Source organism: Notolepis coatsorum (assembly GCF_963971535.1).
Source record: "Notolepis coatsorum genome assembly, chromosome: 13".
In the NCBI taxonomy this organism is placed as follows: domain Eukaryota; kingdom Metazoa; phylum Chordata; class Actinopteri; order Aulopiformes; family Paralepididae; genus Notolepis; species Notolepis coatsorum.
This window is the reverse complement of record NC_140177.1, coordinates 52,616,467-52,631,460: the sequence shown is the minus strand read 5'-3', so window position 1 is coordinate 52,631,460 and position 14,994 is coordinate 52,616,467. Positions and strand designations below refer to the sequence as shown.

The following is a 14,994-nucleotide window of genomic DNA, read 5'->3' as shown; positions in this document are numbered from 1 at the left end:
TTAATATATATATTTTGTTTTATTATTATGATTTGATTATTATCTGGAATTAAGATGTTATTGTAATAGTCGTGGACAGTTCAGTCTAGATTTGTGTACATATGATTAAGTTTCAAACAAGGAACAAGAAAGTCAATACTGTGATAATGATGATGTCATGCCCTTTCTGTAGCTGCTACAGCCTGACAACGAACAGAAAGGAACACCTTAATTAACCTGCTGTATGTATGCTACTATAATTAATTAAACTAAATTGCAATGGACCATCCAGAAAAGTGTCTAGGTGTTGTATCAGAATAGTGTCTTAAATTATTTTCTGGATTCTACTGAGAGTTGTTCACGTTCACAAATATTGATTGGAATATCTAAAATAATATCCAGAAAATGTCCAGAAAATGTCCAAATGTCACACAAAAAATTAAATATGATAATCTTAAATCTCAATACATTTTTTTTTATATATATAAAAAATCTTTGTCACACTGTTTTCCAAAGTTAAACATTTGTAGCCTAAAGAAATACACTGACGCAAGTGAAGAGATTCCGCATTACGTCATCGTTGAGGCCACATACTCGAGGCAAACGTTGGGCTGCTCTAGTGCGCTACTCGAACATTTCCATCACAGAGCCGTTGCAATTGCCGTACAGTTGTAAGAATGGTCGCATGCAGACATTGGCAGTAGTAGACCAAAAACATCTTGAACATACTTATGGATACAGCTGACACTTCAATTCCTGGATGATAACAGTAACAGTGGTGTGTTGCATGTCATGCTTCGAAATTCTGGTAAGTCTTGAGCAAGTGCGCTGCAGGCAGCTGATCGGCGGTAGCCTAGGGGAGCGACCTTAACCTACTTTATCACTCTGGCTGAAATGAGTTGATTGGCAAGTTTCAACGATAACAAGATGCGAAACTATTGGAGAAAAGTAGAAAATAATGCATATTCATCCAACGGACACATTGTTTTGTAATGTGAGATCTTTGTCGCGCGTCCGTTGAGGTGTCTGTCGTGACAGGTGATGGTATGTAAAACTGTCCAAGCTGCCTGTTGATTTTCCTTACTGCACTTTTATCTTTGACAGACAATACATTTGAAAACCGATGGTTTTGGAATTTAACGTTCTTTCTCGCTGTGCAGTGTGTTATTATGGACTGTCCCATGGATAGTTCACTAGTGACCAGTACACAAGCAGTGTCATACACATAGTAATAGGATTTATCTTGAAACAAGGTGATCACTTGACTGGAATGTAGATTTTGATTAATAGGCCATTTTATAAATTATTGTGAATAAGCAGCATCCATAGTCAACCTTTTGTTTGGTATTGCAGATAATTTACCATTTTAATCTGCACCAAAATTTGTAACAACAACCACTGCCATAAAATGTTATTGGGACAGCAACAACCATAAACATGTCAATGAACACACCAGGGTTCCAAAGTGTTTCCCTTGTGGGTGAGAAAACCATGGTGATCATTAGGCGACAGCATGCAGAGTGAGGGCCCTCTAGCAGACATCCCTGGCTGGTACCAGACAGGAAGAGAAAACTGACTTCAGTACACTACTTCACTCCCACAAAGTAATGACTGCACCTCCATGTATTATAACATTCGTTTTTCAAGCTTTTTTGCTGTGTTATCTCAACGGTAAGTTCCTATCTGTTCAGGGCTTATAAATCAGATGCTAGTATCAATTAGGCTGTCATGGTGTCAATATTTCAGCAGCCAATCGGTGGACCGTGGACGTATAGACATGAACAGCTGCAATGTGTGAGTCTGCCAGGGAAACACAGATCATATCTCAAGCAACTTCTCACGTACAGAATTACTGTATGACCATCTGATCCGAGTATAGTTGAAGAGGATATAAATTAAAAACCACAGGCTCCTGTGTTTTCTTGAACTGTTGCAAAAATAGACTGATAATATAAATAAGTGACTAATAAGGTAATAGTTCTGCATGCCTGGCGTGCAGCTAAATATTTGGACAACAGAATAGCTTTGCAGCAATAAATGATAGGGTGCGTCATTACGAGAGAGTTTTGGTTTGTTTTTTTGGCATTGCTGACCACCACTACAAGTCATCTGCAGTCAGTGTGTTTATCGTACACAACAATTTGTTCTTTTAAGGGCAGTTGTTTTCTAATGCTGCCAGTGTGACACTGGCACGCAGAGCAAGAGAGTAATGTTTGCTGGGCCGATGCCAAGTGAGAGAGGTTCGGGGGGCTGCTGCAACTGGAGAGCCAGGAAAGCTGTAGAAGAATGTGGAGCCTGCTCATTTGGTAGTTAAAGATAGAGGCAGCACAAGCTGTGTCCTCGCTGACAGTTTCTAATTTCAGATATCTTCAGCCAGCCCTATCCAACTGGGCTTTTGTTGTTGTGTTTCCTGGTTAGAGTGGGCTTTTTATATACTGTACTGTACAGTTGTTGTTGTGAGAAGGACATGCCTTTGTGATTCACACTGAGACAAGGAGAGGGAACGACCATGGTACTGTCTGAAGGGTACGTCGATTGTCTAGTTATTTTTTGTTTCAGTTGTTGTGGTTGTGGTATTGTTTACTCCACGCGGGACTAGAGAATCACTTGCATCAAGTTATGTAAATTATTTCTGAGATTGAAAATAGACCACACCACAGCAGGTCATACACTTAGCCTTGATGTTAGAATAAAATCTGTGTCCATGTATAAAGCAGTTGTACAGTTGCACAGTTACCCTAAAAAGTTGTGATGTTCTGATCACAATACTACAATAAAACATTGGATCGGATATCCCCCAAAAATAAAAGTTACAGTTAGTTCTATCACTAAATACTCATTGCTACACTTTGAGTGAAATGCAGAATTTGCAGAGTTTTAATGCTGCTCGTCGTTCAAAAATGATGCCCATCAGTTGCTTTGTTTGTGAAAAGGTTTGACTAAATAAATAGCAGCAGCAATATTGAAACTGAGTCATGTAGAGCATTTTGAGCAGGATGTTTTTTAGATGGCTATTTTAAACAAAGTAAAGCCATACAAATTGATTATTAACAGCTTCATTGTTGTTTAAGAGGAAAACAAAAAGAATATCGAATTGGTATCGGTATCGGCAGATACTGAAGGTTGCGTTATTTGTATCGGTAACGGTAATGAATAAGTGATATCGAGCCGTCTTGACTAAAAAGTGATGAACAGGCTTTGTCCACTCCTCTCTAGATCATAATAGGATAGTGGCTGCTGGCAGTGGGCTGATGTTCGTGTGATTTATGATTATTGATGAAACAATCAAATTTGCTCACTCACACCAAAAATCAAGAGGCTTACATGCACTCCTTTCCCAGCAGATATAGTGCTATATTTATAGATAGCCCACAATCCATGCTGTGCTCCTATACATCTTCAACTTCAACTTCAAACTTCAAAGTACTTTATTCTCCTTTCGGAACTTCATTTTTGCAGTGGTTAAAAGACAAACATACAGTCACAATAGATAGACACTCACCACTATAAAAAACACCAGCTTCGTTAAAACTACAGTAAAAAAAACTACTATAAAAAAAACACCAACTACATTAAAACTACAGTACTTAAAGCATGATATATTAAAATCCATATGGAGCAATTATATGTATATAAATAATAATAATAATACAGGTGATATGTGTCCATCAGGTGGAAGGGGAGTCTATTTTTAAGTAGTCCAAAGTCCTTGGGGGGGGGGGGGGGGGGGGGGGGCAGTCCGACCTCCACCAGACCTAGGTGCAGTCTGATGGAGGTTGGCATGAAGCTACCTAAGCCCCTCTTATTCAGTGTTGAAGCTCTGTGTCGACGGCCAATTATTGTGCACAGAGGCTTTTCAGGCAATTTGTTTTTATTTGGATCACTGATCGGGCCTTTAAATTGGACATGGCCAATCTTCTTATATCATTCTGACAATCTATGTCGGAAGAATTGGGAAATTGTAGGATGACTGTTTTGCTGCATAAAAAGTAGTCTATCCATTTGAATGATATGCCCTCTAACAAGGTGCATTCTAATTTCAACACCATAGCCTAATATCTGGATTTATTCCTCCACCATTTATTTGGTTATTTAAGAGAAATTCAAAGTAGAAGTATTGATAAATACCAAGCCAGAGTGCTTGTTTCACAGAAATGTAATTAAAGGAGCTGTAAGTGGTCATTGTGGTCTACAGGTTAAAATAATAGCTCTACATTCCGACAGCCATCACTGATATAGAGTGTTTGGTCAGTAACATGGGTCTCCCAGTCGCTCCGCTCTGTAGTAAAACGTTCTGGTATTCCATTCCCACTTTATCCTATCGGTAAAGAGAACTCCACACTGCAAAAATGGTGTGGCAAAAATAATAAATAAAAACTAGTTTTAAGCAAATCTAGGGTTATCTCTCCTGATTGAATAAAGTGGGAACGGGATACCAGAACATTTATCTTCTGTTTACTGCAGAGCGGAGGGCCTGGGAGACCCATGTTGCTGACCAAACACTCTATATATCAGTGATGGCTGTCAGAATGTAGAGCTATTAAACACTTATTTTAACAAAGAAAATACCACTTAATAGCACCCTTTACACAAGCAGCTGCACAGTGCTCTGATCCACAATCCAACCAGACAGGCATTTTTTTGTAGAAGATATTTTATTAGATGAAAATTAGATGATTTCTCTGCAAACTTTGTTTCCCTGTGTGTGTGGGGGGGGGGGGGGGTGACTAGCAGCACCCTGTTATTAGGACTGGGGCGGCTGGCTGGGTTCTTTGCTACTATGGCAACAAACCACATGACTCGGTGTATTAGATAGCCTTGGACAGTGTGCAGCGAGGCATGGTGTGAGCATTCTCTCTACCACTCTCTCTGCCCCCTTTCAAAGACTTGTCCTTGTCTTACTCAAGTCTTTCACTCTCCTCCCTCTCACATTTCTGACCGGCTTTGTTGTAGAGATACTTTGCATTCAATTTGGGAGACTTACTACCAAGTGAAAAGATAAGGCCGCGATCACACAAAAAACACACTGTCAACATGGCCCTGCATTCCAAATAGTTTAGGTTGATATCTAATAACTCTTCACCAAACGAAACACAACACAAACTTTAGCTGTGATTGATGATGAAATTATATTTACACATACAGTGTCCTATGGTAGTGCTTATATGTAGAATGTTGATATCTCCTTTAAGGGAAAATACACCCTAATATAGAATTCACATATTATTTCTACGATACTGTGGAGCCGAAATGTTAACAACAGCGGAGGTACTCAAAAAACTGAGAGCCGGGGCGGTCAGGTGGCGTAGCGGAGATTGCGTTCGACACCAACGCTGGAGACGCTGGGTTCGCATGTTCGAATCCAGCTCCCGGCGTTGTCACCAGCTTGGCTGGCTGTTCACACTAATACAATTGGCAGTATTAGGGGGTGGGGAAAGCTGGCGGGTGGGTCCTGGGCGTTGTGGACAGCGACCCCTACAGTTCGGTCGGGGCGCCTGCTCAGCGAGGGTAGGATCTGGAGAGAGGTAGTGCGGCCTCCCACACGTTACACTCTCCCAGTGGGAATCTGCGCGGCCAGGCTGGCTGCCGGCTGGCTGCACATGAGTCGGAGGAAAGCATACGTGTGACAGTCTCCGGCCTCTCGGACCAACAGTAGGGGAAAGTGCGCAACAACCAGGAAGGGGGTTGGGAATTGGCATAACGACTAACAGTGGGATGGGAGAAAAATCGGAAAAAAGGAGGGGGAAAAAGATAATAAAAAAAATAAAAATAAAACAGAGCCCTCCAACAAGGCCACTGGCCATGACAATATCCCCTCCAAATTCTTCAGAGACTCAGCAGACGCCATCACCCCAGTCATCACACACATAATAAACCTCTCCATAAAACAGGGACACGTACCCAAAGACTTCAAAATTGCGAGAGTAACCCCCCTGCACAAAAAAGGCAGCAAATTGGACCCAGGCAACTACCGCCCTGTTTCTATTCTTACCTCCATCTCGAAAGTCATGGAAAAAATAGTATACGAACAGGTCGAAAAGTACCTTGCAGAAAAAAATCTAATCTACGAATTCCAATCTGGCTTCAGAACATCCCACTCCACTGACACATGCCTTCTCTATTTGAATGACCACATCAAACAAGAGGTGGATGCGGGCAAATACTACGGCATGGTCATGCTGGACCTACAAAAGGCCTTCGACACTGTCAATCACTCCATTCTGATTGACAAGCTAAAAGCAATTTTGATAGTCTATCAGCGAGCTGGATGCAATCCTACCTGGAGGGGAGATAACAGATGGTGGAGGTAAACGGTACTCTATCCCCCCCCCCCTCCCAGTAAGCTGTGGTGTTCCTCCACAAGGAAGCATACTAGGACCGTTACTGTTCCTAATTTATGTAAATGAGATGTCGTCAGCTTGTGACTGCAACTTGTTCCTGTTCGCAATTATGCCACATCAATGTGGAACGCCCTACCCACAGCTGTAAAGGAATGTGAATCACTACCCACCTTCAAAACCACTCTCAAAGAGCACCTACGGGAGACTGCAATTCGTAACTGGCCCCTGTAAATATCCAAACCCAACCCTCTCCAATGTACAAATGTCTAGATGCTTCAAAACCACTCTCAAAGAGCACCTACGGGAGACTGCAATTCGTAACTGGTCCCTGTAAATGTCCAAACCCAACCCCCTCCAATGTACAAATGTCTAGATGCATGACGTACTGTCTACCTGTATGTCATGTATGTAATTTATGTTATGATATAGTCAAGTTAGACCGCGCTCTCAAGTTCTGACACTGGGTGCTGTAATCCCATAAAGTTGAGTATATCAAAAAGCAGGGTAGCCGGACCAGCACTCTCAGGTTCAATGTTTTTAATGGCAGCCTGAATAGGAAACAGACATGTTTCGAACTATGTCCTTCCTCAGTGATATGGCTAGCCAAATCACTGAAGAAGGACATAGTCCGATTTATGTTATGATGAATTGAAAATGGGGGACCCTGATGTAAACAAGATAAAAGTCTTTCTCTGGTCTGCATCCCCTTAACAATTGTGTATATTGAGCTGTACGGTATTGTACCCATTCTGCAATCTGTTAATAAAATGTTCAATCAATCAATCAATCAGCCCAGTTTCAACTTGTGAATTGGAACAAGTCCTCTCCCTTAAGCTGCACACCAGAGAGACAAGACTCTAATGATTATGTCATCAAGAGACAAATCCTGAAGCTGCTCCATTGATCAGTGAATAGTGGAACTCCCTACTATACTATGACTGTGCTAGTCACTAATTGACTGTCAATGGACCAACTCCACAAAGTATTACTTGATGACATGACACCACAAATCAGCAAATCGTTTCTAGGCTGATTTCCAGTTTACAGTTGTCTATGTTTATAGATATTATTGACTCAACTGTCCCAAGATCATTGGAATAGCACAATGTAAATTCAGTTTTAGGGTGGATTTTGCCTTTAAGGTGAATTAAATAGTGACTATGAGCTAAGCGGCTAAGCACTTTATCAAGTGTGCCTGATGAGGGCTTCAGTGTTAGTAATCACTTTCTTGGTGTTATCGAGCAACGTGAATACACGATTACACGTTGTACTGTATTTGTGAGTTTATTGTTCTCACAGAAGACTTTCTTGTGCTTAAAGATGTAGCACTCAATGTAGTCATGCCATCGGGACAGAGAGCTGCTGAAAACATTATGTAGAGCACATTTCAGTCATTACATAGTCATTTAATGTCACCCTTTAAAGGAACACCCTTTATGGGAAAACAGTCTTCGCCAGAGTCAGACAAGAAGATAGATACCAAGTTCCTCTCTGTGTGTTCAGTAGAAAGCTATCTGGCTGCAATCTAGCCTATCTTAGCACAGATGAATGGAAGCGGATACGGATCAACTAGCCTAGCTTAAAACTCTGGGAGAGGTGTTTTTGGCCAGCGCCTATGCTAGCCGATCCATACCCACCTCCATTAATTCGTGCTAAGCTAGGCTAGCTAGCAACCAGATAGCATCCTACTGAACACGCACAGAGAGGAAAATGATATATATCTTCTTGTCTGACTCTGTAAGGGCATTTTCCATAATGTTGGTGTGTTCGTTTAAGGTTATTTCTTTCAACCTAGAAACAAATTTTTTCTTTGCTGTGGCATCATACCTTTGAGTTCTGGTGGACGTTCTATCGCTCTAAGGACTTGATGAGATCCATAACAAGACATGGCATGACTACTCTAGGCCCTTGTATAATACAATGAGTCCAAGCCTCCAAAAGCACCTAATGCCCTTTTCAAAACTGAGATGCAGACAGATGACAGATCTGACGACTAAAATAGTTCACAAGCTAAACCTCGTTATTTTAGTTAAAGGGGAACTACACCCAGTGTAAGAATTCATGTTATTTCTATGGTCTAAGACAGAGTGGTAAAACTAAAACGTGTGATGTCATCAAGTATAAAGTCTGGAGCTGCTCCATAGACAATGAATTATTTGGGAGAGATGGTGTAGATGACACTGAGAACTCCCAGGGGAATGTTTTATGGGTATGAGTATTATGGATACATTTTCTGTTTCACAACTGATGACGTTACTTTAGAATAAAGCTTTGGGTATACAAACTCAAACAAACATTCTGTGGGTCCAGAAAATCTGTCAATGGAGCATCTCCAGACTTTATACCTGATGACATCACAAGTTTGAGTCTTACTTATCTGGTTTCTGGCGTTATGAGGAGAGAGTAGCTCATGCTCACAAATATCAATTGAACTTTACCGGGCCATGGAAATAACGTAGGCTTATTGGGTTTCTTAAATTGGTCGTAGTTCCTCTTTGAAGTTGGCCTTGAGTGCTGCTTCCAAACCGCTTCTCTCTGCTTCATGTCCAGGGAGAATGTTGTTGTTTTTACCTAGGTCACTCACTCAAGCAGTGCTCAGGGAGAACAAGGACTGATGTAACTGTAATTATATTGACAGCCTTACTGTAAGTCACAGGCTTGGTTTGGAACCATATTTAACATAGTGTATTTTCAGACATAATAACGAGTTTGAACATCTGCATTTTGAAAAGAACATTTGGGTGCTTTTGAAAACCTTTTTTTTCTTATTGTCAAGCTGGCTCCATTGGAATGTATTGCAGTCTGAAAAACCCGATCTCACTTAAAATATGTAAATAAAGTACTAATCGACCATAGGAAAAGGGTACATTGTATGTTATGTTATAGCCATAAGTAATACATTGACTTATTTACGAAAACCTTCTCCTGACCTTTTCTTCTGTGGTCAATAATTGAAGAGGGTTTCTTTGTTTGGGGTAATATTCTGCCTGGCTTCGGCTGAAACACGGTCCCAACAGAATTAATTAATAAAGTACTAATTATTAGTACTTTATTAATAAATTCTGTTATTAGTACTTTATTAATTAATTCTGTTGGGACCGTGTTGCAGCCGGAGCCAGGCCGAATATTGCCTCCCCCAAAAAATAAACCTTCTTCAAAAGCAGGGACGCGATACAGTGAAAGAATGGCGTGGCTTCTTTCCCTCTTGCGTCAGAGCTTTTAGTGGGCCAGAGCCAGACAGTGATTATCACAATTCTACCTCATAGATTCTGACACTGCTTTCTCTCCTCCTGATCAGAATGATTGACGAGCAGAGGCCGAGTGGCGACACCATGGCAGATAGAAGGCAACTGTTTGTCGAGATGAGTAAGTGTTCGGGGGGCCTTGTCTGAAAGGACCACATTTCATTGTGATATATGCCGTACTGTGTTGCACATCACACATAAAAGTGGCAAATGCTTTTCTGTAACTCGTGGGGAAAGTGAACCTCATGGAGATCAAGTGTCTCCCCCTGCAAGAGTCGAGCCAGCGTCCAACCAGAGATTCACAGGAAACGCTGACCCGATCAGACAGGCTGCCAGCCAGCGTGACCCTGACGTGAAGCTATCTCGCCAGTGGATATAATACGGAGCTACGCAAACTCTCTGCGGCTCCGCACTGTCTATCGACTAGCATTCCCATGTTAACTGCCAGAGTTCTGTTTCACACAAGAGTACTTATTTTACAGGAGCTCAAGAGTTGGACTCCATAAGGCTCTCGACGTACAGAACAGCCTGCAAACTCAGATTTGTTCAGAAGAAATGCAATCGTGAGTATAATGCTGCTGTTCTCTCCGTTTGATCATTGATCATTTTGGTCCACAAGTAGTGCCCCACCCCCACCCCCCACCAAGGCTAAATGTTTATATATATCGGGGCAACAGTGGCTCGGGAGGTAGAGCAGTCGTCTGGTAATCTGGTGGTTCCCGGTTCGATTCCCGTTCCTTCCGGGCAGTGTGTCGAAGTGTCCTTGAGCAAGACACTTAACCACTAATTGCTCCTGATGTGCAGGTTGGTACCTTGCATGGTTGCCTCTGCCATCGGTGTGTGAATGTGTGAGTGAATGGGTAAAATGTGAGGAACAAATTGTAAAGCGCTTTGGATAAAAGCGCTATATATAAATGCAGCCATTTATACTTTTTTTTGCCCCTCTTCGTTTGCATCCCAGTACATTTGGTCGACATCTGGAACGTCATCGAGGCTTTCCGAGAGAACGGCCTCAACACCATGGACCTCCACACCCATTTCTCAGTGGCTCGCCTGGAAGCAATACTGTCCACCATCTACTACCAGCTGAACAAGCGCATGCCCACCACCCACCAGATCAACGTGGAGCATTCCATCAGCCTGCTGCTCAACTTCCTGCTGGCGGCCTATGACCCGTGAGTAACGTGTCACATGGCGGCTGGCCACCGGCGGCCGCGTATTTTCGTCACAGGGTGTTATTGAAGTGAAGTGTTGAACTGTGAGTGTGTGACTCCATCTGGGACATGGTTCACATCGTGATGTCACAATGGGCTTCCTCGCGGAGCGGAGCGCATGTTTCACCTGACTGTAAAAGCCAAAGCTTAAAAAAACACGCCAACATTTTGGGATATTAGCTTACCGTCTTCTCCAGAGAGAGACAAGAAGATAGATACCGGTTTCCTCTCTGTGTGTTCAGTAGAAAGCTATCTGGCTGCACGTTAGCCTAGCTTAGCACAATGAATGGAAGCGGACATGACCGGTTAGCCTAGGCATTGTCCAACTAACACCTCTCCCGAATGCCAAACCGGTCATGTCTGCTTCCATTCATTGTGCTAAGCTAGGCTAACATGCAGCCAGATAGCTTTCTACTGAACGCACAGAGAGGAAACTGGTATCTATCTTCTTGTATCTCTCTGGAGAAGACGATAAGATAATGTCCCAAAATGTTGGCGTGTTTTTTTAAAGGTGACGTGAATGTCTTTGCAAATGATCGTTACTAATGTTGAACTTTTTCTTTTGAAAGTTGAACCATGCATGGTCCTTTTGGAAAACAATATTTGAGTTCATACTGTTCATCACAGATCACATTTGACAGGTATCCTCTGTGTTCATAACGCTGTATGGATTTTCTCTTTTTAGGGAAGGCCTCGGAAAGATATCTGTCTTCATTGTGAAGATGGCCATAGCCACCATCTGCGGAGGGAAGATTGTGGATAAATTAAGATGTAAGCAACACAATTCATCTTTATTAAATTCCATGAAATGAAAAGAATATCAATTAAATTAACTATTGTTTTACCCAGAAAAATTAACTTTATTGTCTTTCTATAGGGAGGCGTAGTGGTTACGTCATTGCCGTTTTTCGTGTTCCACCCTCTGTCCAATGCAATGTATTTCCCCATTGCCCATTTCTAAATCGTCTCGTTTAAAACAAATAAAGCATTAACATTTGCATGGTGTACCTTTCTGTGCTTATTCATCCACAATCTATAGCTCAACATGAAAATATTTGCAATTAATCATAAATCGCCAAAAATGCTTAAACAATAATGTTAGTGATAGAAGGGAACTCATTTTGTGCAAAAATTTAAAGCTTTTCAATTTCCATGTGGCAGAATTGTTACGATAGCCGATAATCCATTTTCCCAATGATAAATCCCTATACGGGTGGAACAACCAGTGACGTCAGGGTCAGACTACACCTCCCTATTAGGTATATAATTCCTAAAGCGCCAACCCAAATTTTTGTGACCATCTGAATTTTAGGTGTATGGCCATACAGTATGTTGGAATTTTCGGAACCCATCATGACTCAATGACTCAATGTATGGTAAAAAATATCGTTACATTTGTGGTTTCGTTTTTGTGTAACGTCAGTCCCTGTATCAAGAGCGTAATAAATAAATGTTTAGAACAAATAAATTCCAATTCCAATACCATATTTTGGTTTTCAGTGGAGGGGCTACCCTTTACGTTTACATATAAGGGCTTTAACATCGACTATTACAGCTGCATTTGGCCAGAGTGGATATCTCTTTAGAGATCTCTGTTCGCCACAGGCTATTGTTCCTAGAGAAGGAGCCCTAGCCTGGCTCTTCATGGCTGGGAAAAGTCATTATTCATAATCTGAAAGATAGGGTTTATTACATAATCTACTAAATCTGTAATCGCAGCAGCAGCAGTGGCTCGTGAAGGGAAAAAGGGAGGTGTATGTTGCTGGCTTACTGCAATAATTGATTTGAATAACATCCTTGCTTTGATTTGTTTTCACAAATAAGTGGGATGATTGCATTGTGTACTGCTGCAATTAGTCGGCTGTGGTGGCAGCTGACAATTAGTATGATGAATTTGTAATGCCTCCCCGTGTTGTGCCAAGATATCTTTTCACAGATATCAGATCCCGCGGGCATACTGGTGTACTCCCAGTTCGACCAGTTCCTGAGGGAGGTTCTCAAATTGCCAATGGCTGTCTTCGAGGGACCTTCCTTTGGTTACACGGAGCAAGCCGCAAGGACATGCTTTGCACAGCAGGTGAGATTCCAGTGTCCATACAAAAGATCTCTTATATCTCCATGATATATAATAGTCTGTTACGTGTGTATATATATATATAAATATATATATATATGTCCTCATATTCTTCCTCTATTAGCCCTTTCACTACCACACTACCAAAGGGTTAACCCTTTCACTGCGACAATACAGAAGGTTAACCCTTTCACTGCCACACGACAAATGGTTAACCCTTTCACAACCACACTACAGAAGGTTAACCCTTTCACAACCACACTACAGAAGGTTAACCCTTTCACTACCACACTACAGAAGGTTAACTGTCTGTAGTGTGGTGGTTAAAGGTTAACCTTCTGTAGTGTGGTAGTGAAAGGGTTAACCTAACATCATCATCTGTGCTGTGTGTTGACAGAAAAAGGTCTCCCTCAACACATTCCTGGATACGTTGATGTCAGACCCTCCCCCCCAGTGTCTGGTGTGGTTACCACTCATGCACCGGCTTGCCAACGTGGAGAACGGTGAGCGACTGCAGCATATTCAAACACGCAGAGGACCGTGGGCAGAGGGACGGATGTGTAATTTTGCCTCCCATCATCACGTTGAGTCACTATGTACACACACACAAGCTCAACCAAGCACACGTGTGCGCGTGTACTTGTGCAAACACAAACGGACACTTAAAAATACACCCTTCCCGTCACCAGCCACCTCCGTATGAGCAGAATTAGACTCTCTCGCTCTCGTGTGCACACACAAACACAAACACAAACACAACTGCCCTCTAGGAATGGTAAATCTTGAAATCTATACCAATATTTAAAATGTCTTTATGTTTACCATCTTGTGTGTGTGTGTGTGTGTGTGTATGTGTATGTGTGTATGTGTGTATGTGTGTGTGTGTGTGTGTGTGTGTGTGTGTGTGTGTGTGTGTGTGTGTGTGTGTGCGTGCGTGGTTCTGTGTATGTGTGTATGTTTGTGAGTCTATGTGACCCTTCCTCTCCTCTCCCTGCAGTCTTTCACCCGGTCGAGTGCTCGCACTGCCATACACAGAGTATGATGGGCTTCCGCTACCGCTGCCAGCAATGTCATAATTACCAGCTCTGTCAGGACTGCTTCTGGAGGGGGCATGCCAGCGGTTCCCATAGTAACCAGCACCAAATGAAGGAGTATACGTCATGGGTAAAGAGAGAAGAGGGGAGGGGTGGGGAGGGATGGGGAGGGGAAGCGACAGGACGGGTGGGGAGTCTGGAGTGGGGGGGGGGGTTGGGGGTGTGACTGCATTGGGCCATTCATTGCGGCCATTTCGGCTCTGTTTCTATACCATGCACGGTGCAGGGATGTGTGTGAATGTGTGTGTGTGGTGTAGTGTAGACGGTTTCAGTGGAATTGCGTTGCTAAGGGAACAGCTTGGACTGGAGTTGATTTCCTGTTGCAACATTTGCTAATATCAACAACCGGCAGGAAATGAGATGTAGTCCGTTCTAGAATGAATGTCTAGTTGAAAGTGTCTGTATTGTATCAAGGTATATGTTTTGTGTATATATATATATTCACAGATATAAGTATCACCGGTGAATAGGGGAAATCATTTTATTGCATTTTGAACGTGATTGCAAAAGTCCTGTTTTATTGCCTTTTAAAATGGAGTCTCTGTGTTTTCTTCCAGAAATCCCCCGCTAAGAAGCTGTCCCAAGCACTCAGTAAGTCTCTGAGCTGTGCGTCCAGCAGGGAGCCTCTACACCCCATGTTCCCCGACGCGCCGGAGAAACCTCTCAACCTCGCTCACATTGTGTACGTTTGTCTCCTCTGCACCTCTTCATTCTTCATGTCTAAATCAAATCAAATCAAATGTTATTTTTTTTTTTTTATAGTGGTGAGTGTCTATGTATTGTGACTGTATGTTTGTCTTTTAACCACTGCACAAATGAAGTTCCGAAAGGAAAATAAAGTAATTTGAAGTTAAAGGGGACCTGCATTGCTATTCCTAGCACTATTTGGGCAACTTTACACAATTCCTGTGAGTCTATGGAAGTCATCTGTAAGGTTTATTTAAAAAAAATAATCATTGTTTTATATTTCTAATGGAGTACTCAAAAGCATCATTTTCCAGCCTCAAGATTTCAGCCTGTTATTGGCTGGGCTCCGCCCATAAGCAC

The 14,994-nt window shown here is 42.2% G+C and overlaps 1 protein-coding gene across 1 annotated transcript in view; it reads left to right on the top strand.

Annotated features, from left to right (window-relative positions):
* The first annotated feature begins 2,470 nt into the window (after positions 1–2,470).
* dtna (dystrobrevin, alpha) overlaps positions 2,471–14,994 on the top strand; it is a 38,639-nt gene continuing 26,115 nt past the window's right edge. Inside the window, exons 1-9 of the mRNA XM_084327131.1 lie at positions 2,471–2,505; positions 9,619–9,686; positions 10,048–10,128; positions 10,527–10,740; positions 11,465–11,550; positions 12,702–12,856; positions 13,251–13,356; positions 13,851–14,017; positions 14,505–14,629. Coding sequence (XP_084183257.1) covers positions 2,489–2,505; positions 9,619–9,686; positions 10,048–10,128; positions 10,527–10,740; positions 11,465–11,550; positions 12,702–12,856; positions 13,251–13,356; positions 13,851–14,017; positions 14,505–14,629 — 1,019 coding nt within the window. The 5' untranslated portion in view covers positions 2,471–2,488. The remainder of the gene's footprint in view (positions 2,506–9,618; positions 9,687–10,047; positions 10,129–10,526; positions 10,741–11,464; positions 11,551–12,701; positions 12,857–13,250; positions 13,357–13,850; positions 14,018–14,504; positions 14,630–14,994) is intronic.